Source organism: Solanum dulcamara, chromosome 7, assembly GCF_947179165.1.
Source record: "Solanum dulcamara chromosome 7, daSolDulc1.2, whole genome shotgun sequence".
In the NCBI taxonomy this organism is placed as follows: Eukaryota; Viridiplantae; Streptophyta; class Magnoliopsida; order Solanales; family Solanaceae; genus Solanum; species Solanum dulcamara.
Window position 1 is genome coordinate 12,661,351 of NC_077243.1, and position 20,583 is coordinate 12,681,933.

The window sequence follows — 20,583 nt, forward strand, 5'->3', positions numbered from 1 at the left end:
TTACTAAAATTTTTGATTCCGCTCTTATCAAAGAGTTGTCCAATAATAATGACTTCATAGCTTGTGAGGCACTGTGTGCGTCGGTGGCTTGGGAAGATAGCCAAGATCTCATAGTAGATTTGTTTGAGGCTCCTTATAGATTCCGTCGCCATCTTAAGAAAATAATAAAGCAAGGTCGTACTCACAAGATATAATGAATTACATAAAAAAAAGTAAAATCATAAAGAGTCAATGACACATCAAATTTAAGTATTCTTTTAGCAAAATATATACTGGATTAGCTTAGTCTAAATATTTTAAAATCAAAATAACTTTTAAATATGTTTATCATAACTTAAAATTCTAACAATCTCTTATGTCTTTTATCATCCTAACATGCTCTTAAACAACCCATTTTTAATTGATTTTCTTCGTTTTACTCCTTTCGTCTATTTTTACTTATTCATGTTTAACTTGACATATTTTTTTTAAAAATAATAAATAAAGAGATATTAATTTTATTAATTATAAGTCATTTACATTTTAAAAAATAATTAATCTTTAGTTATAAAAATAAAATAAAAATATAATTATAAATTTTCCCTTAATTTTTTAAATTAGATAAATATAATTAAAAAACTATTTTTAATATATTAAACAATAAAAAATGGATGGAGTATTTTTTTCCATAGATGAAGAATTAGATTGGTCACTAAAGAAAGCAACTTGGTCTGCAGATTCTACACTGTACTGCTAAATACCAGCTTCCTCTCAATCCCCGCGTTAATAATTGAACTTCATCAACCGCTCACATTCTCCCCTGGCTTCTTCTCCCTTTCATACATTTACACAAGTAGAATTACCTTTCAATAGAGAAAGAGAAGGAGATAACAGAGGAATCAAGATCCAAAGAGAAAAAAAACCCCAAAATGGGGTCTCTTCCACCACCTTATCTGGACTTCTTTCATAACTCTTCCTCAAAGCAAGATTCAATTGACCCAGATCAACTTCTTAAACTCTTCAAAGCCCAGCAGAGTTATCTCAATCATTTCTTTCAAAATCTTGATCTTTCTCAAACTCTTACTTTCACCCAAACTCTCCATAATGCCAAAGGTACTATTTACTTTACTGGTGTTGGGAAATCTGGGTTTGTTTCCCAGAAAATTTCACAGACCCTTGTTTCTCTGGGTATCAAATCTGGGTTTTTATCCCCTGTTGATGCCCTTCATGGAGACATTGGCATTTTGGATCCACAAGATGTTTTGGTTATGTTTAGCAAAAGCGGGAATACGGAAGAATTGTTAAAGCTTGTGCCTTGTGCAAAGGCTAAACGGGTCTTTTTGATTTCGGTTACTTCGGTAAAGCCTAATTCTTTGATGGGTGTGTGTGATCTGAATGTGCATTTGCCTCTAGAGAGAGAATTATGTCCTTTTGATTTGGCACCTGTGACGTCTACCGCTATTCAGATGGTGTTTGGAGATACGGTGGCGATTGCTTTGATGGGGGCGAGGAATTTGAGCCGGGAAGAGTATGCTGCCAACCACCCTGCTGGGAGGATCGGGAAAAGCTTGATCTTCAAGGTGAGGAAGATTAATATCATTCCTTTCTTCTGATGCTCCATTGTGAAATGTGATCCTTTGTGTTGTATTTATTGTGGTTCTGAAGTAAGATCTAGGAAATATTCACTATGGTGAAGCTCTATCAGAATTCAAGGTAGGAAGCAGTAAGTTGTGCGTACACACTACCTCCCCGACCCCACCTGGGGGATTATTGTGGATTTGTTGTTGTTGTTTTTTCTGTTAGGTTGGAAAAATGATTTGGGTGTGAGGATATTCTTGGTTTTATGTACCTTTTATGTATACGATTTGCTTAATTGTACCTTTCTATGTTTTTGCAAATGCACGTAGTCGGTCCAAATCCAATTGTTCGAAGGTGATTTGGTCAAATCTTGGCTGTTAGAAAGTTATTTTTTAAGTGTTAATGGTTGTGTTTTATTACATTAGGCAGTTATTGTCTGTTGCAATTGATGCGAGGGCGAGTTTAAGGACTTGTTGGATTTTGGTATCTGTTTGGTTCTATCACTCTCAAAAGGAGATTATTCCCCAGAAACTGTTCGAAAGATGTCTAATTGATTTTCTCATTGTCACTAAATCTGCCGATACACAATGACTATTGATTGGTTAGCTGCTTTAGCTTTCAGACATTTTCTAAGAATTGCATCAAATTTTCGTATATGCTCATCTGCTTGAGCCAAACGGGTATCTGAACTTGTGGAAACTGCATTACTGCAACAAGTGAGGGGGTAAATAAAAAGTTAATGCAGCTGAAGTTAAAAATTCATCTTACTCCTGAGCTTGCCATCTTACTTTGCAGGTGAGAGATGTGATGAAGAAGAAAGAAGATCTTCCAATTTGCAAGGAGGGAGATCTTATTATGGATCAACTAGTGGAGCTGACAAGCAAAGGATGCGGGTGCCTCCTTGTTATTGATGAGGAGTTTCATCTGCTTGGCACATTCACCGATGGTGATTTACGTCGGACATTGAAAGCCAGCGGGGAAGGAATCTTCAAGCTTACAGTTGGAGAAATGTGTAACAGGTAATTTCTTGCTTGTATCTCTGTTGCATATTTGTACCATCAATACAATTTCCACCGAAAGACCTTATCCATGGGAAAAAGAAAAACCGGAAAAGAAGGGCAGAAAGGAAGAAAGATATATTGCTTCCACCGAAAGACACATAATTCCTTTAGGAATAAAAGAAAAACTCCTTGACAAGCACATTTTTGTTGTAGTTAAACCTTTCTAGCCTTGTGCGGTCATGAATATTTTATTACTTTTGCGGATGTCATGGTCCGGAAATAGATCTTAGTATATCGTTAGCCTATGGCGTGACACTTAATTTTCTTTGGAATTCAAACTTAGGATCCTCGTGTCATCTTTCCCTTTCCAAAACATCAGTGGCATATTGTTCTAACAAGAACATATGTCTTTTTGCATAAAAGATCTGCTATAGCATTAGCTGAGGGCAAGATGTAGTAAATGATGCCGATTGATGGGCCAAAGTTTGTGCAGTGGTTGAAAGGAAGTAAATGATAAATCACATGCGTCGGCTTTGGGAGGCACTAGTGACAATGTGTCTGTGGTCACCATAAAAATGTATCAATGCTCATAGATGCAAGTGTCATTGGAGGCTCTCATATTTGTCTGATTGTGAACTCTACTAAAGCTAAAAAAGAAATTAAGTTTGCTTATTTCACTTAACTTGATTGAATCCATTATGGATTTGCCTCAAATGGACAAACTGGGCGTAGAAATGGCCAATATCGGTTACTATTTGGAATTCAGAAGTTGGGATTAGGCTGCAATTTTGTGGAGGCACCCCTCCCACAACTTTTTTTTTGATAACCAGGAAGTCCCCTTCTGCTTCAATACTCCACAAGCAGATAATGGGCCCGCCCCCCTATATCCTCTCTTTTTAAATACTAGGCTTGGCTCAAACTGGGATTCAAGCTTGTGACATATGCCTATCCCATATCCCTCGCATTCGTTCTACCTTTACAGTTGAAACCAAACTCGTGGTGCCCCGTCTTCCCACCACCACAGAAACAGCTGAGGGTAGAAACTGGTTGTTTTTAGTTTTATAGAGCCTCTTTTAACAGTCCCATCCAAATTTGATGCCTTGTATAAGACCTAGTTCATAATATGGACTAATTTTTTTTTGTTAAACGAATATTGCTTTTTGATTTGTTAAACAGATCATCTATTTTAGTTTCGACTTTCAAACCTGACTAGCATGTATCAGGCCCTGGTTTGTATTCTCTTGTTAAAATTCTCGCATTAGATAAGATACAGACTGTTGATCCTTGTTAATACTGTTATAAACATTACATAAGTCATTGGATATTTCCTGGGATGTCAATATTCAACTTTCCTTCCAATAAGAATTTGAATTTTTGCGAGATCACTTTCTCTTCCTCGTTCAATCCTAGTAGGATGTCATCTTTTGACTTACCAGATGTGAAGTAAAGAATTATTCTTTGCTTCTGCCTTTAAACTTATAAAAAAGTAATTCTTTGCTCTTCTGCCATTAAAGCACATTGTTGATAAGATCTTTTCTGGCCCCCGGTGATGCTAATAGTTGTAGTAGTAATGATTTCATTATATGTTCTTCCTCTGATATTATATGTTTCCTTTCTTTAAAAGAATTTTTGTCTGCAATCATCTTTTTCACTGAGAAATTATGTTGGTATATAATTGATTCTGTTTCCTTCTCTCTTACTATGCTATGGGTCCATATTGAAAAAGTATGGTGGCAATGTATACATTCGCTCAAAGAATTAACATACTTTTTGTTGGATGAGCAATCTAATGAAACTTGTTCCAGATGTTATGGATAGTTGCCCTCCGAGATTAAAGCATTTCTCTGCACTTATTTGGTGTTTCAGGAAACCAAGGATAATTGGTCCAGATGCTATGGCAGTTGATGCAATGCAGAAGATGGAATCTCTGCCATCTCCAGTCCAGTTCTTGCCAGTTATTGATCAAGATAATGTCTTGATTGGTATTGTTACCTTACATGGACTGGTCTCAGCAGGCTTATGAAGTTCTTGTCAAGTTGCCATTATCATTAATTCTTTTGTATATTGTCGGGTTTCTTACCCCTTTTTCTTCAGCTAATGTTATTTTATTCCTGTAACAATGATGAATATTAGTACTAGTAAAATATTATAGTCACGTTATTAGACTTATAGATTGGGCTAGAGCTCTGTACCCTTCATCATTTGTGCCTGTTACAATGGAGGCAGAATATGATGACGATGATCCTCTATTCATTATATCTATGCAAAATCGAGTTGAAAATATGGTTTTAATTGAATGTTGCATTTTGAAGTAACGCACTTGGATTTGTAGCAACTCTAGATTGCTGCGATTGGCTTTTCTTTGACATTGTTTATCAAGATGTTTGTGTTCTATCTGCAAATGATGCTTTTGAAGAGATTTGTTGCCACAAAATGTAACAACTTATTTCAATTGCGGAAGTTAGATGTCAATTATGATTGTAATTTGTTGAGAAACAAAGGTATGCGTTTTTTTTCCAGATCAATTGTCCAGTACTCAATAATTGTATTGGGGTTCTAATTAATCCGTATTTGGTGCCTCCATGACAACGCTATCATTGGAGATTTTGTTAGAAGAGAAATTTGTTAACTCTTGAAACATATTATGGTTTTCGTTTTTTTCAAGAGGGTTCGTCGCTACTCACTGGGATAAGTGTTTCGTGAGCGTTCATGGAAAAATTTGTCAAACGTTAGAATTAAGGTTTTGGATCAAATTGGTCATCTTCTTGCATATATTAAGAACTATATATGTCAAAGATATACATTTGGAGGACCAAAATAAAGCATTCCCTATCCATTAAGGACCATTTTGATCATTTTCTTTTTCTCGGAAGTATATACATTTGTCATAATTTAGAATCTGATAAATATTATTTCGATTAATCATTTTTTTTCCCTCGATCAATTCCGTAATCTCTCCAAAGGAAATGAACGCTCAGTTGAATTCTACACCGAATTTTATTCAAGGTCAGTAATTGTTAAATTTCCGTCTTCGTCTCTGCGGGTTATGTATCTCAATCAATCCGTTCCCCGATGTGCTTTTATTTTGCAGAGAACGCCGCCGGAAGTGATTCCGACTCGAACCCTGACGATTCGCCGGAATATTACGAGCCAATCTCTTCCACCGCTGATGAAGACGATGTGCATATCTCCGATCAGATTCCTAATCATGTTCAGAACTCCGATGATGAAGAGTGCGACGAATCTAGTTATTTTCATCGCCTCCCTAATGGCTATGCAAATTGCGTAGAGAACGGGATATCATCACTGGATCTAAGTGACGAGGATGGTGAATATAAGAGTGAGGTTGAAGAAGAGGTGGAGGCGGAGGAGGAGAGAATGAGAGCGGTGTCTGATATTGCTGTACGGAGAGCGTTCAGAGAGGACGAGAGCCGTCGCAACACTCCATTGACGGCGGAGAATGCAACGAGAGTAATGGAAGCCATGCGTAGGATTTCTTTTGGTGGAGTCGCTCCTGATTGGACCAGCCAAGTTCCGGAGGATCAGTGGATCGATCATCTACAAAGATTGAGAAGACCACCAACTACTACCTCGACGAACTGAAACCGATTTGCCATTAATTAGTAATGGCCTGAGCTTTACGACTTTAATATTTTTTGTTATAGCTGAATTGCGGATGTGCTAGCTACTATTGTTAATTTTTAAACACTAAGTTGTGGTTAAACCTTTCTAGCCCTTCTATGGTCATGAATATGCTTTAGGATTTTTGCTGGAAATAGATCTTCCTTAATCTATGGTGTGGTACTTAATTTTCTTTGGTGGTCGAACATAAAATCCTGGTACTAATTTTTCCCTTCCAAATATATCAGTGGCATATTGTTCTAATGAGAATATGTCTTTTTGCATAAAGATCTGCTATGCTGTAAATGATGTCAATTGTTAGGTCAATGTTTGTTCAGCGGTTGAAAGAGGAAGTAAAAGATAAATCGCATGCATCTTGTTCTGCTTTGAGAGGCACCGGTGACAATGCCTCTGTAGTCACCATATTAATGTGTCAATGCTCATATGTGCACGTAGCATTGTAGGTTTGGGATGCATCAGGCCTTGGTTTATATTCCTTTGCGGCTCACTTTCTTCTTGCTCGTTCAATTGAAGTAGGATGGCTTCTTCCTTTAACTTGCAAAAAAATTACTAATTCTTTGCTTCTGCCGTTAAAGCACCTTGTTGATAAGATCTTTTATGTCCCTTGATGATGCTAGTAGTTGTAGTAGTATGATATTAGTATGCGTTTTTCCTCTGATCTTCTTAACCTGTAATAATAAGCAATCACTTGAGAAGGAATTTGGATTATTAGGGGGGTGGGGGGGGGGGGTTATCATTTGTGTTCTCTCATTAAAAGAATTTTCGTCAGCACGAAAAAGATATTCTTGTACGATTCATTCAGTTTCAATCTGTCTTTCACAACCAGATGATGCTTAATTTTGATATTGAAAAAGTATGGTGGTAATGTACACACATTCAAGCTTTATCAAAGTTTTTGCTAGAGAAATTTAAGAATATTCTAATGATAGTTGCCAGAGGTTATAAATAGTTAATGTCTCGTGAGATTTAAGGCAGTTTTTATGAACTTATTTGGATTTTCAGGGAACAAAGGATGCAATGCAGAAAATGCCATCGGCAGTCCAGTTACTGATCATGATAATGTCTTGATTGGCATTGTTACCTTACATGGATTGGGTCTCAGCAGGCTTGTGAAGTTCTTGCCATTATCACCCACTAGTTATTGATTCTTTTTGTATACTGTTGGGTTTCTTACCCTATATTCTTAAGCTTATGCTATTTTTTCCTGTATTAAGATGAATAGTCACCTCATTAGACTTTTCGATTGGGCTTAGAGTTAGCTCTGCACCCCCTTTTCAGGTCCACTCTTTTCCCACTGTTGTGTATGTAACCCATTTGGACCTGTTGCGACGAGAGAGTGCATGGTTACGTTGATCCTCTGTTCTTTGGATCTTTGCATAATCGAGTTGAAATTTGGTTTTGATTGAATGTACTTGGATTTACGCAAATACAGTTTCATAGCAACCACTAGATTGCTGAGACTGGCTTTTCTTTGACATTGTTTATCAAGATGTTGTGAGTTGTGACTGCTGCTGCTACGCGCTCCTCTTATAATTTTATGTTTTTTTTTTCATTTCATTACTATCAAGTTCGATCATTTCCATTGTGATTTGTGCAATTATATAATTGGGCTGTGTTCAGTTCTACAACAAATTAAGTGAAACATTCATAGTTTGCATTACTTGAGAGTTGAGTAATGCAACGCATTTATTATTTATCACAGCTACTGTGCAAGTGCTGCCTTCCTGATTGCTGCTAAATGTTATAATTTTTTTTTTTAGTGTCTTATACTTTAATAATTTGATCTTTATTTTATTTTTTTCATTTGCGTCGAAAAAATCATTCTAGAAATACCGAATCAAATCGAAGTTAAAAAAAAAGAAGCCAAACCGAATGCTTTTCCAAAACCAAAAATAGAAAAATGGAATTGAAGTTTTGATAAAAACGATTCAAAAAACCCCTAAGCCAATTGATCATTTTTGGATATGAGAAAATTTCATATAATATAGGAATACTTTTGCCCTTATTACTATTCATTTCATCTTAATTTGTTTGTACTATTTTAGCTTGACATGAAGTTTGAGAAATTAAAAAAATATTTTTAAATTTTGTGGTAACAAAATATGCAAGTGTACCAAAATGTTGTTTTATTTTGTGGTATAAGATAAATTGAAAAGGAGGAAATACTAATTACAACATAGGGACAGTGGGTAGTTCTGTAATTATAAGAAACGGAAAGGGTGTTATTGAATTGATGCTGCTTCTCTCACTATTTAACATTTAGTCTTCTAAAGTATTTCTGGAGAAAACACATACTTTTTGGAAGCAGTGAATTATCCCGAAGTCAGTGGTGTAATTGAGAAGGATAATAGATTTTTGAGTAGCTAGCTGCAACAGCACCTTCTCTTTCCTATTCAATTGTGCATTTGCTGTTTTTTGAGTAAGTTTTACATACTGCCATCAACCTGTTTGACAAAATGCCTCGCCTAAGCTCTTCATTTGACAAAATTAATTAGTATAATTAAACTAAAATTTCACCATAATCCAGGGCTTCTGGGGGTAATGGCTTTGAGGCGTATGCTTGGGTATTCGGATGGAGAGTTAATGAGATCAGATGCAAAACCTTGTTCAAGACTAATGAGACAAACAGCTGGGATTTTTTCTGTTGGAGGAGCATTAGGATTTTGGATTCTTTGCCGATTGCACTATGGTTCGTTATATATTTATCCTTCGGCTGTTTTTAATCTTCAGAGTATATCGTGTTATTTTGGACCTAGGAATTCAGTATGCAGTTTTTTGCCCATGATAAATAAAATGAAAAGAGAAATGCACTAAATGAAATTTTTGTCTCTAAATTTACAGCAATGAGAAAATGTGTTTGTTTGTTTGATTGGTCTCCTAATATTGAGTAGTATGGTGTTTTATCAAATATCAAGTACTAAAAAGGTTTAATGTCAATTGAAGGCATGCTGTTTTGAGAAACAAACTTTAAAGATAATATTTTTTCTATGAAGATAAAGTGCTGTTTGAAATTGTTACTCTGTAAGAGGATTGTCGACAGTTCATTTACCTTGTTTTTCATTAATTTATCTTTCATATTGTTCTCAAGCTTAGAGTTGCAGCTCCTAGGCTCTAAATCTTCCTCCATGTGTTCCCATCATGTATCCTTCTTTGTTCACTGTCATCCTGTACTTATAAAAAGGGTAGATCAATGTAGTAATAGTCGTCTCTTTGTTTGAGTAAAGATGGGAATAATTAATCCTTTTAAAAATATTGTCATTGCGGTGGTTTAAAGGGGTGAAATAGAGAGGAATTTGGCAGCAGAGTTGGTTTGTTTGCTTGTCTTCTGCGGAAGTATAATATAAGAAATACTTCCTGAGGTTAAAGAAGAGAGAGAACTGGATGAGACAGGCTGGAAGGAGAGGGAAGGGGACAGTGGACTTGGTGAGAATACATCTCTACATATTCATCATCTAAAGATATATCCTTCATTACAATAGTTATATGGAAGGTCGATCTTTTTATTAGAAAACTATGTCCTCAAGCTCGAGGTTTCAGTTTCTTCACACTAGTAGTCTAGTACCCCATTGACTTTAACTTTACCAAAATGACTAAATTGGCTTCGCTGGAACCCATATTATAACTAGCATTTGCTTCCCTCCTAGGTTGTAGCAACTTTCTACTCCTCCTGGGCTGTCTTGCCGTATCTAAATGACTTCGAGCATCCAGCTTCACCGCTGCACCTGCTCTCTCCTTCTTCAGCACTTACCAGTCCACAACAGACCTTGTCTTCTCTTGATCCATCTGAATCACACCCTTGCTAACCCAATGGCCAAGAAAGAATACTTTTGTCTGAGTACTGTTTCTCATATTCATATAAGCAGGAGTTTGGTTCTTATTGAGCTCGTGTTTGGATCTTTTGTTACTAGAAAAGCTCTAAAATGCATCAAGGAATAGATGAACGTCACCAGGAGTCTAGGATCCTATGGACGTGGGAATTTCATGTGCTTGCATGTGTTTGATATTCTCAGTTATGATCTTTGTACATCACCTCGAAGTAGTTGATTGACTGCTGGAATGACTTCTGAATTTTATAGATGAAAAGATTGTTGCATCAATTTCCTACAATCTACAATTCTTTGTGCTTTTCTCCTTTCAATCCTCTCTCCCTTGACTTTGTTGATTAGTATTGAGCTCTGAAGGGCATCTTCTTTTAATTAAAAGTTATTCTATATCATTGTATTGATTATGCCTGTCATTTCTTTTCTGATATTTCATCTCGTACCCTGATAATACAGGTCCTCGAATCACAGTTCCTAGAAGTCTTAGATGGGCAACTTGTGGGGCTGTTTCTGTGAGCTCAAGCACTGCTTTGCTAGTTCGTCTATTTAGTCCTGAATGTGAACCACAAAACATAGCTGCCTACGATAAGACTGGATGATGTTACTTTTCTTCTGATATGAGTATGTAAAACTGAGGCATGATGTCCTATTTAATTCGTGTCCAACTTTTTAAGGATTCTCCTTCCACAGGCATATCACATATGGCAGCCTGTGTTAGCCAGTGGAGAACGACCAGCGTTTTAATGCTAAACTATTTTCTCATTGAGGGCCTAATCCTATTATATTTGCCACTAATATATCAATTTCTAATGAGTAAAAATGCGACAAGCACTCGAGAAGTGATGCTTGATCTGGCTTAGTTTTCTCCTAGCAGCTAATTCTATGTCACATAGTCACATTCTACAAGGAGGAAATACTTATTTGTGTGAATGACTCAATCATTTGGCTTAAGCTTCAAAGGTTATTTGCTTAAACATATAGCTGATAGCTTGGATCTATTATTCATTCTAAACCAGCAAATTACTTGGCATAATCACTTATTTGTTTGATCCTTTACAAACTAGTTCCCTTTGGGTGGCTATGGTTCTAAGTTCTGAATCAGAATTCTGTTCTATTGCTCTAATCTTGTTTTTAAAGAAAGCTTCATAATCCATTGGTAGAGTGCCAAAAAAAAATAGAAAAAAGCCCTAGCTTCAGAATCATATGCAATTTGCTATCCAGAACAGTGACAACATAAACTTTACATGAAAAATATCACTTGTGCTTCATTTTGTTTTGTTTTCCATCACTAGCATACTGTTACTCCTTTGTAGCGTTCAAATGAAGTGGTGAATTTTACACACTGATTCGTCAAAATCTAGGTTTTTCTAGTAAGGCAAAAGGTATACTACTTCACTTTGAAAGAAAAAGTACACAAAATTTACAATAAGTGAGTAGCAGAAGAGAGAAACAACAATTTAATTTGATAGTATTTCTATATTTTAACAAGATCTTACTACTATTTCTAAAATTTTGAAAACTTGAGGTCAAATACTATTTCATAAGTTGGTCAAATGGAACATTAAGTTTATATTTTTCACGTTCTACCAGTATTAAATAAATATGTAAAGTAGAAATAGACAAATTTAAAATTTTAAAATATTAAAATATTATTAAAAATATTAATTTTATAAAATACATTTTTAATTAAAATTTATTTGCCAGCTCAACATGTGCCAAATAATATAAAATGAAGGGAGTATTGTAAGGTTGCTTATCTGGCGGATTGAGCAGATAATTTCAGTTAACAATTTGGCCTATCGAATATCGATTTTTAAATTTACTAATCCGCTAACCAACCCATAAGATATCGGTTGGTTCGATAACTGATTAGAAATTATCAGACGGTTATCGGAATGTGTATCGACTAATCTCTAATTAATTTTTAAGGTACATTTTTTTTGATGAATACATCTTACAAAGAGATGATTTCTTTTCACTATTTTAAATGCAGTGAGCCAACAACTTTTTTACGCTTTTACCTCTTTTAAACTTTAGTGATTTTTTGAGTTTGTTGACTAACTCTTTATTCTTGAAGGCAAAATATATAATTATAGAAAAGTAAATAAGTTTGCATGGCTTTACGACTTTTAGTCTTTTAGGACAAGGTAGGAGTGGCCTCGGTGGAAGACAAGATGCGGGAAATGCGACTGAGATGGTATGGACATGTGAAGAGGAGAGACACAGATGCCCCAGTGCGGAGGTGTGAGAGGCTGGCCATGGATGGTTACAGAAGAGGTAGGGGTAGGCCGAAGAAGTATTGGGGAGAGGTGATTAGACAGGACATGACGCAGTTATAGCTTACGGAGAACATGACCTTAGATAGGAGGGTGTGGAGGACCCACATTAGGGTAGAAGGCTAGTTCATAGTCTCGTTATTCTTCTCTATTCATAGGCGTAGTAGTGCATTACGATCTCTTGCGCTTTGACTTCTGATTTCTGTTATTTCTGTTATTATTTATTACTTTCTATGCTTTGATTACTCAATTTTACCTGTGACGCTTTCATTATTTATTTAATCGTTATTTGTTATTTGTATTTATCTGTTATCTATTCGTTATTTGTTTGTTGTTTTTCTCATAAAGCTTTTAATTTTCTATTCTTATCTAACATTTTTTTATGCATTTATGCTTTTACTGAGCCGAAGGTCTCCAGGAAACAGCCGTCCTACCTTGGTAGGAGTAAGGTCTGCGTACATTCTACCCTCCCCAGACCCCATGTTGTGGAATTTCACTGGGTTGTTGTTGTTGTAGTCTTTCAGAGTTAAGACTAACAAAAGAAAAATTATATAATTACTCTTATATATTATGGTAAAATATTAAATGAGGCTAATATATCTAAAATAAAAGAGTAAGTGTAGTAATTCTTAACGGGTTAATGGTTTACCCGATAAGAAAATTGAATAATCCGTCTCCACACCAATAATCCGTTAATTACAAAATTTTAATCTGTTCCCCGATCGTTTATTCGATAACCTAATACCAATAAGCCAATTTTGCGGTTGGCTTATTGGTTACAATTCGATTTTGAACAACTCTAGAATATTGAGTATAGGTCTTTCGAAACCAGCCTCTCTATTTCCATGAGATAGTGATAAGATTTGCTTACATCCTACCCTCCCCAAACTCCACTTGTGGAATTCCACTCAAACTCCACTTGTGGAATTCCACTGTTGTTGTTGTGCTAGAATATTGAGTATCTTACTGTATAAACACTAGCTCCTTATAAATGTTATAAAAAAAAAACCCGTCCAACAATACTTGTTCACTATTGATTTTGTATAATTTTTAAGAAATTATAAACATAATTATAATTTTATTATATCATCATTTGAATATAATAAATATAATATCTTGAAAAATGTATAAGGAAATGATTATTAATTAATGATAAGGATAAATTAGAAATTAAGTATTATTGCACATTTATTTTTAGTATAGTGAACAAGTAAAAACGAACGGAGTGAGTACAACATTTTCTATTTATTCTGGAAAATTATATGGGGTATTTCTGTCAATTTAAGCAAATCCCCATTTTGGCCATATGCTTGCGTGGTCAGTGGTCAGTGGTCAGTGGTCACTGACTCAGAGGACTGAGCAGACTGTGTCCGCAACAATGGGTACCGCCGGAGCTTGCTACTCCGTTCCACTGAACTACCAATTCCACCGGCGGCCACTTCATTTTGTCTATCTACGTCAACCTACCTTTCTCCTCCCTGTCACTTGGTCACTCAACACTTTCTCTCGTCGACAAGTAAGTTCAACCTTCCTCATTCTCGAGTTGTATTTTCCAGTATGAGTAATTTCTGTGTATTAATTCACCGGTTGTACCTTGTACCTGCAGTTTCCACTGAATTTCGCTTCACATGTATATGTATTTGTGTAATTACTCTCTATGAACTGTGTTACTTTTTTTGTTTTTAGATTATCAAATTATATTGCCGTCGAAGTTCCGGCTCAAGGTTCCTCTTAAATCCTGCCCGTGCTTTACTTTCAAGTCAATCTCGAGGTGTATTTTGAAAAGCATTTTACGACTTTCTCTTCATTACTGGTAGTTTTACTGTGAATTTCTTATGAATTGTGAAATACACTACAGAGAGTGGCAGCAGAGAAGTTGATCCAGATCTTCGGTCTGTGCTTGAACTTGCGACTGATTCTGAACTCTATGAACTTCAAAGAATTTTATTTGGTCCAAGGTAATAAACAGTTGCAATATATTCTACTGTTGTATTGAAAAATAAGGTGCTTTGACCATTCTAAGCAAATTTGCCTTCTCACTTTTATGTTTCAGTTACTTTAGCCCATTGTTGAAGTCAGTAACAAAGAGAACTGAATTTGATTATGTTATGGTCGGAGAGGACCCAGAGGAGAGGGATGAATTTTTGTCAATGCTTGAATCAAGATTTTTATACCTTGCAGCTGATGCACGATCCACATTGAGGTTTCTCTATTTCATTTATGTAGAATAGTTGTATTCTAATCAGGACTTTTAAAATGTTCTTCGGTCCAATTACTCCAATGAGTTTGAACCCATGTACCAATATGCTGAACTCATATATAAAATCACTCAGCAGCAAATTATTGCTGTATCAATATTGTGTCTGGTTGTAAAATTGGGCATAAAGCATATATGACCCTCTCTCATGGCTCGGGGTCCTTTGTTCTATGACGAATGGATAGGCAATTGAGTTGTTCTGTAAACTCAGATGCATGGTATCTTCATTGTTCGAACCTGATCTTTGTAATAGCATTTGTGTTGTTTATGTAAATTACATGGATGCTCTCTGGAAATTATCGATCATCATAACTCAAGCTATTGATAGCTCATTATTAAAGGATTCGGGTGGTTGATTATGTGGAGTTCAAATGGGAGTGATGTTTATTGGTTGCTTGTGGAAAGGTAAACTTTGATAATGAAACCGAATTAACTGGTGATCATCATCCGATTCATCTCTAGTTTGATGATTTTTGAAACTGAAACTGAAATAAGTGGTGATCATCACCCGATTGATCTCTAGTTCTATATAAACAATGGTTTGTCATTCCCTAACCTTCAACATGTTTCTTTTATTTTAGATCTTATTTTGTTTCAGTATGTCAGTGATTGATGTCGTTTGGTTTTCAATCTAGGGGTAGGAGACCATCGTATAGGGAGGTATTGCTTGGTGTCAGGGAAAAATTAAATATAAGGTGCTCAGCCAAATTGTCTGCAGAAGACTTGGAAGCTGAGATTTTTCTTCATCTGCTGCAAGAGTACTCAAGGTAAACCATTTTCCTTTTGTTTTCTGTGAGAAGGAATGGTGTGGTTGTGGAGAGGGAGTTTTTTTGTATTGTTTTGTTATTTTGAGATGCTTATGCTAGTAACTTCACATACTCTCCAAGTCTCAAGTTTTAGTTGATACTATTTTATTTGTAGATATAAAATTTACAAATGTTTATTTGACTTGAGTTATACAAATAATGGAAAAGAAAATTTTAAGATAGTGATTGAAGAATTAGTTTGATAGAAAAATACTACACTACAATAAAGTTTAAATTTGATTAGTAGAATGAATTTAAGTTTGTGAAAGTTGTATAAAATGATGTGACTGGTGGAATGTTATGAATGCTACTTTGCCTTATAAAAGAACTGATGGAATGTTGTGAACATTTTAGGTTTGACAGAAAATAGGAAGTGTCCTATAAATTGGGATGTATATATAGTTTTTATTGGTTTTCTCCCTCTCGATGTCCTTTGCCTTTCCAATCAGTTCCATTGGGTTTGGGTGCTTCAAGGTTGTCAGATTTATTTGATCAGTTATCCCTTCACTCTCCAGTCTCTATGTAGGAGGTTTCTTCTAGTTTCTTGTGTTTTATCTTCTTTCTTCTCTTGGTGTGGAAATCTTGACTCTTATTTGGACCTTCTATGACAAATATGTATCTTGAACAGCTCAAAAGAAAGCTTGGAGGCTTTTGATGGGCATGGCAGTCTAGAATTTGGGCTTAGTAAGTGGAAGGTACAAGCTGCTGCTGCAATAAAAGCTGGGGCAGAAGGGGTCCGCTCAGTAATATTAAAGGTTTCTACTTATATTTTGGAAACTTGTAGCTCTCTTGAGCCTTTTGGTTATACTTTAACTAACCCGATCTTTGTGTTTTAGGGTGGAGGGGTGCTAACATTGGGGAAGATATACAGCGGGGTATAATTGATACCTTGCGATTTCTGCAATTTGCTTTCCTTATCCTGTGCTTTCATCCTGTTTAACCACGGACAATGTTTACTGCTTCTCTAGTTAGCCAGGAGATTTTCGGGAAAGATGCTATTGGAGGCTGCCAACTATCAGATAAGTAGGGAAGTTCTTAAAAAGGTGCTTAAAAGTCCTGAGTTTGTTGGGGACAGTAGCTGACTCTAGACACTTTAAATGGGTCTCGTTACTGTTTCTGAACCAATTGATGTGCACTGTTCCTGAATCAGTTAGCGTGGTTTGACATTTGAATCTGTATTTCTTTTCATGTGTGAATTATGGTCTTAAAAGTGGCTAACCATTTATATAATTATATATAATTAAAAGAAGATTCATTTATTATAGAGGAAATTGTTTGGTCTGGGATCTGGCATCTCTTTAATCCACTTTTCTTGTTTAAGGATTTTGTTTGAGTATGAATGCATCCAAAAGTTAAGTCGTCTTGGCATTGTGACGGTACATCAAGACTGTCCTGGATACATCTGCTAAAGTTAAGGTTTGTTGGATGTCAAAAGAATTTTCGCTAAAAATGTGGATTTGAAAAATTGTAGCAAGTAAAAATAAATAGTTGGAATAACATTTGTTGCATGCATTTGTTTGAGAAGAAAAGGAAAGCTTAAAATCAAGAGTAAATCAGTTTCCTAAGTAAGTCCTGCAAATCTTGCACGACTTAATTTGGAGGAAAATCCTTTACAATGAATTTTCCTGTCCATATTTTCCAAAAAGTTCCTGGTTATGAAATGCATGAAAAGTTTAAGGTTCAGAAAGTTGACTTTCCAGAAAATTCCTTTTCATATGTAGCAACCAAACAGGTTTTAACAAAATCTCCTGGATGGAAGTAAAAATAAGAGAAAAGACAGTTCTTTCACTAACAGAAAACCAAATACAAATAATAATAAAGCCTGCCCTGCATTGCAGTGGTTACTGGAGGTGTTATAATTGTTAACTTGTGATTCTCTCACACGACTTTCATGACTTCACATGGCTCTTATTTGTTTTAGGGTGGAGAAGTGGCAGCTCTTAATCTGGAGTCCAGATTGGCCATGCTGGCTGCAAAAAAGGTTTATGAATCTTATGAATATACATTGATTTGAGGGTTTCCGATTCTGCTTCACCACAGAAGATTACTGTCTGTACTTGTTTTACTGCTCCTAAAGTCCAACAGAGACTGCTATAGAAAGAGTGGTCATAAGTTGATCTTTTTTCATGAATGATGCAGCCTCGTACTCAATTTCCTAAGATTCTCCACACTTTCTATGTGCATTTTAGTTGAAGATAGTTAATCATTCTAAAGCCTATAAATGCTGAATTATAGTTTAAATGACATCCTCATCCCAGATCACCACAAGATCAATAAAAATAAAAATGTGACTTGGAAAGACCCTTCAATAATAAAAATTCCTGAAACCTTTTATGATTGTGTTACTAATTCTCTTTCAGGCTCTGCTTCAAAAATTATGATTTCTTTAGAGTTCTAAGTACAGGCTAACATTTCATTGTTATTCGTTTTTGACAGGGCTTAGCGGGTGCCGCGTCCCGTTATTTTGGATTAAGGAGCATGATGACGTTTCTTGGCCCAATGTAATCTCCTTTGTGGTGGCACGATGCCATGTCTTTCACTATTTTAGTTTCTCAGGAAAAAAACTATTTGCTCACTTGTTTATATCTGCTAGAGTGATTACTTAGTTCTTCTCCTCGCCTTCCTTTTTCTTAGGTTTCTGTAGCATTAATGTCAATTTTAGAAATTGTTCTGTTGTCAGAGTACTCATCTCTTTTCTATAAAGAGAGGTACTGGAAACAACAATCCTCTTTGATAAACGTAAATTTCGGCTACCTTAAAGGGGCAGCCCGGTGCACTAAATTTCGGCTACCTTGATAGTCAAAATTGACTACATACTTTTTTAGATGTGTTAATTTGGTTTGTGTCCAGATTCACCTATCAATGAATTTATGTCCAACACGAGAGACCCAAACTTGTACAGGTTGGGCCGGTTCACTTGTCTGAGCTAAATTAGACACCCACAGAGAACCCCTAGTTTGTCTTAATAGACAAAAATTACATATTGGGTCTCAAATGAAGTGGAATGAATATTGAGAATTCATATTGCTTGCTGAACTAGTCTGGAATTGAGTTGTAGTAACTTATTCCATATTATGTAAGTACCTGGACTAACAAGGGATCATTTGGTAATGAAATTAAGGATAAATGAATCTGTATATTCTTTCGCAGTTTTGCAAAATTTAAATTGAAGCTTTCAATCACCAAATACCTAATGGGGTTGTGGGGCTAAGTACATGGAGAGAAGTCATAGGTTATGTTGGATTTTCTGGTTGTCAAGATTTCCTACTCTCTATTGCGCGGTCATATTGGATTTTGTAGTCGTTTTGATGGAACTGGTTGATGCAAGTGGCAAATGTTTCAACTGAAGACTTTTCAGCAGTAGTGTATACTTATAGAATTCAATACTGTATGACTGAATGATGAATTGTGGGCCTTATGACCTAGTCCCTACTCTGTTGTAGGCTGTAGCTTATAACAGAACTCTGCATAGTGTTTCTATTAGTTTGCTTACATAGTTGGTAAGGAATTTGAATGTTTTCCTGGAGCTATTTCCATACTCATCTCACTTGGAAAATTCGTTTCATTTCCAAACTGACTCTGTAGGTTTGTGCTGTTAGGAAACTCCTTCTAAATATGGTTCACTCTTTTGTTAATTTCTTCTTGTGATGTTGTTACCCAATTGCTGTCTCTATTAATGAAGAGGGTGGAGCAATGTATTCAGTTCTCAGGTGGTCTGGTTTTGTATATCTCATGTTTTTCTTCTTACATAGTCTGTGACCACTTTATGCAGTCTGTGGGGAACACTTCTAGCAGATGTTGTCATTCAAATGCTTGGAACTGATTATGCTAGAATCGTGCGAGCTATTTATGCATTCGCACAGGTAATGTGCTATCATGCTTGAATCTTCAAATATTGGAGTGGAGCCATCTCTTTTGAAATGGGGGAAGAGGTCGTAAGATTAATCCTCCTTTGATTATCCTGATTAATGATTAGTTGTTTGTTTAAAGATAGACGTGAGCTTTCCTCTAGTTTTATAGGCCCTAATTTACCTTAGATTGGTATTGGAATGAGATGGGCTGAATAGAGCAGAATTGATACAAAGGATATATATAGCTAACTCCAACTTGTTTGAGAATGAGGTGTAATATTAAATTTGCAAGTTTGCAAAACGTAATGCTAAATAAGTTGAATGAGGAATTAAAGAACTTTATCATTCTCTCTTTTGGGTTAGTTTAAACTTCAAGGTTCCTTTTTTAATAGAAAATATTAACTCTTGCTACGGTTGCACAAATCATATCTTTCACCTTTTTAAGTGTGCTAGTACATGAATAGTAATTAATCTTCTGGAGTTAATTGTATCATCTTCCATATAAATTATTGTTGCATAGCCTTTTTGGCTTGGTACATCTCAAACCAGAAGAAAGAATTTTAACCATAGAATTCATGTTTGAAAACTTAAAATCGTATGATCTTTGATTTGTTTGTTTCATTTCTTTTCAAGTTCTTATGTTGGTTGCCCTTAAGTTTTATATTATCTTCCTTGAAAACCTGAAAAGTTATTTGTGGTGGTTGCTAGTGCAGTAGTGGATATAGGCTTTTGTGCCTGTAATGCATATGAATGAAATTTGATGGTAACCTTGAATGATCCTGTAAAAACGTTTTTCCTGCTTAACTATGTGTTGATAAGTTTTTAAAATAACCTTGTGTATCATTTGCTTCAGATCCGAATCACGCGCACATACAAAACATCTGATGTTCAATAAAAAAAGCTTATTCAGAGATTGGGACTCTAAAACTGCATCGTGGACATCGCACACTGGGATATTATTAGGCTGTTGGCTTTGGATATGGTTCTACACTTGTGCATAGTAGATGCTGGAAAAATGTTTGTTGCAGTGGTGAGAAGGGCTTGTGCTTCATTGTACATATGTTAGACTGAAAGACACGAGCCTTCTTGTATTTGTATTTTTCTAAACTATTTAGATTACTTATTGAAGAAAATTCTATTGCAGGTGTGTAAGGTTCTGTTGTGTATTGCCAGGGTTTTTGTTAGGATTGATGTTGCTGAATTTTGTTAAACTTGATTGTTCTGTTCTATGTAGTTTGTGAAATAAGAATAGTCCAGGTGCCCGCAAGCTGGTTTGTTAGAGGCACTAGATATTACTCATGGAAGGGCGAATGAAAAAAGGAAAGAAATTTTATAGAGTACTAATTATCTTCACCTAATTAGAGGATACATA

The 20,583-nt window shown here is 35.6% G+C and overlaps 4 protein-coding genes across 6 annotated transcripts; all 4 read left to right on the forward strand.

The window, feature by feature from the left end:
* Positions 1 to 678: 678 nt before the first annotated feature.
* Positions 679 to 4,816, forward strand: LOC129895950 (probable arabinose 5-phosphate isomerase). The gene is made up of 3 exons (XM_055971742.1): positions 679 to 1,559; positions 2,353 to 2,576; positions 4,425 to 4,816. Exons 1-3 carry the CDS (start codon positions 909 to 911, stop codon positions 4,579 to 4,581), a joined length of 1,032 nt encoding a protein of 343 aa, XP_055827717.1. The 5' UTR covers positions 679 to 908; the 3' UTR covers positions 4,582 to 4,816.
* Positions 4,817 to 5,419: 603 nt separating this feature from the next.
* Positions 5,420 to 7,685, forward strand: LOC129896803 (uncharacterized). 2 transcript variants are annotated; one of them, XM_055972775.1, is made up of 3 exons: positions 5,420 to 5,564; positions 5,650 to 6,181; positions 7,203 to 7,685. In XM_055972775.1, the coding sequence occupies exons 1-2, from the start codon at positions 5,525 to 5,527 to the stop codon at positions 6,159 to 6,161; spliced, it is 552 nt and encodes a 183-aa protein (XP_055828750.1). In that variant the 5' UTR covers positions 5,420 to 5,524; the 3' UTR covers positions 6,162 to 6,181; positions 7,203 to 7,685. The 2 variants fall into 2 exon arrangements, with proteins under 2 accessions (XP_055828750.1, XP_055828749.1); XM_055972774.1 differs by lacking the exon at positions 7,203 to 7,685 and having other exon boundaries at positions 5,650 to 6,459.
* Positions 7,686 to 8,467: 782 nt separating this feature from the next.
* LOC129895167 (uncharacterized) lies at positions 8,468 to 10,951 on the forward strand. Its single transcript, XM_055970838.1, has 3 exons — positions 8,468 to 8,619; positions 8,728 to 8,889; positions 10,478 to 10,951. The coding sequence occupies exons 2-3, from the start codon at positions 8,742 to 8,744 to the stop codon at positions 10,618 to 10,620; spliced, it is 291 nt and encodes a 96-aa protein (XP_055826813.1). The 5' UTR covers positions 8,468 to 8,619; positions 8,728 to 8,741; the 3' UTR covers positions 10,621 to 10,951.
* A 2,638-nt stretch (positions 10,952 to 13,589) lies between these two features.
* LOC129894992 (uncharacterized) lies at positions 13,590 to 20,478 on the forward strand. Of its 2 annotated transcripts, XR_008767711.1 has the most exons (13): positions 13,590 to 13,813; positions 13,984 to 14,068; positions 14,156 to 14,255; positions 14,351 to 14,500; positions 15,190 to 15,321; positions 15,989 to 16,115; positions 16,197 to 16,235; positions 16,329 to 16,403; positions 17,282 to 17,341; positions 17,797 to 17,861; positions 19,133 to 19,223; positions 20,065 to 20,241; positions 20,356 to 20,478. XR_008767711.1 is itself a non-coding variant. In XM_055970604.1 (12 exons), the coding sequence occupies exons 1-12, from the start codon at positions 13,604 to 13,606 to the stop codon at positions 20,104 to 20,106; spliced, it is 1,176 nt and encodes a 391-aa protein (XP_055826579.1). In that variant the 5' UTR covers positions 13,590 to 13,603; the 3' UTR covers positions 20,107 to 20,478. The 2 variants fall into 2 exon arrangements, 1 of the variants encoding a protein (XP_055826579.1); XM_055970604.1 differs by having other exon boundaries at positions 20,065 to 20,478.
* The last annotated feature ends 105 nt before the right edge of the window (positions 20,479 to 20,583 follow it).

Excerpts from the sequence above, each read along its gene's own strand:
- LOC129895950 (XM_055971742.1), top strand. The coding sequence starts at position 909 with ATGGGGTCTCTTCCACCACCTTATCTGGACTTCTTTCATAACTCTTCC. Across the intron at positions 1,560-2,352 it reads GGAAAAGCTTGATCTTCAAG|GTGAGAGATGTGATGAAGAA; the intron begins GTGAGGAAGATT and ends CTTACTTTGCAG. Across the intron at positions 2,577-4,424 it reads GTTGGAGAAATGTGTAACAG|GAAACCAAGGATAATTGGTC; the intron begins GTAATTTCTTGC and ends TTGGTGTTTCAG.
- LOC129896803 (XM_055972775.1), top strand. The coding sequence starts at position 5,525 with ATGAACGCTCAGTTGAATTCTACACCGAATTTTATTCAAG. Across the intron at positions 5,565-5,649 it reads TACACCGAATTTTATTCAAG|AGAACGCCGCCGGAAGTGAT; the intron begins GTCAGTAATTGT and ends TTTATTTTGCAG.
- LOC129895167 (XM_055970838.1), top strand. The coding sequence starts at position 8,742 with ATGGCTTTGAGGCGTATGCTTGGGTATTCGGATGGAGAGTTAATGAGA. Across the intron at positions 8,890-10,477 it reads TCTTTGCCGATTGCACTATG|GTCCTCGAATCACAGTTCCT; the intron begins GTTCGTTATATA and ends CTGATAATACAG.
- LOC129894992 (XM_055970604.1), top strand. The coding sequence starts at position 13,604 with ATGCTTGCGTGGTCAGTGGTCAGTGGTCAGTGGTCACTGACTCAGAGG. Across the intron at positions 13,814-13,983 it reads ACACTTTCTCTCGTCGACAA|ATTATCAAATTATATTGCCG; the intron begins GTAAGTTCAACC and ends TTTTGTTTTTAG. Across the intron at positions 16,236-16,328 it reads TGGGGAAGATATACAGCGGG|TTAGCCAGGAGATTTTCGGG; the intron begins GTATAATTGATA and ends CTGCTTCTCTAG.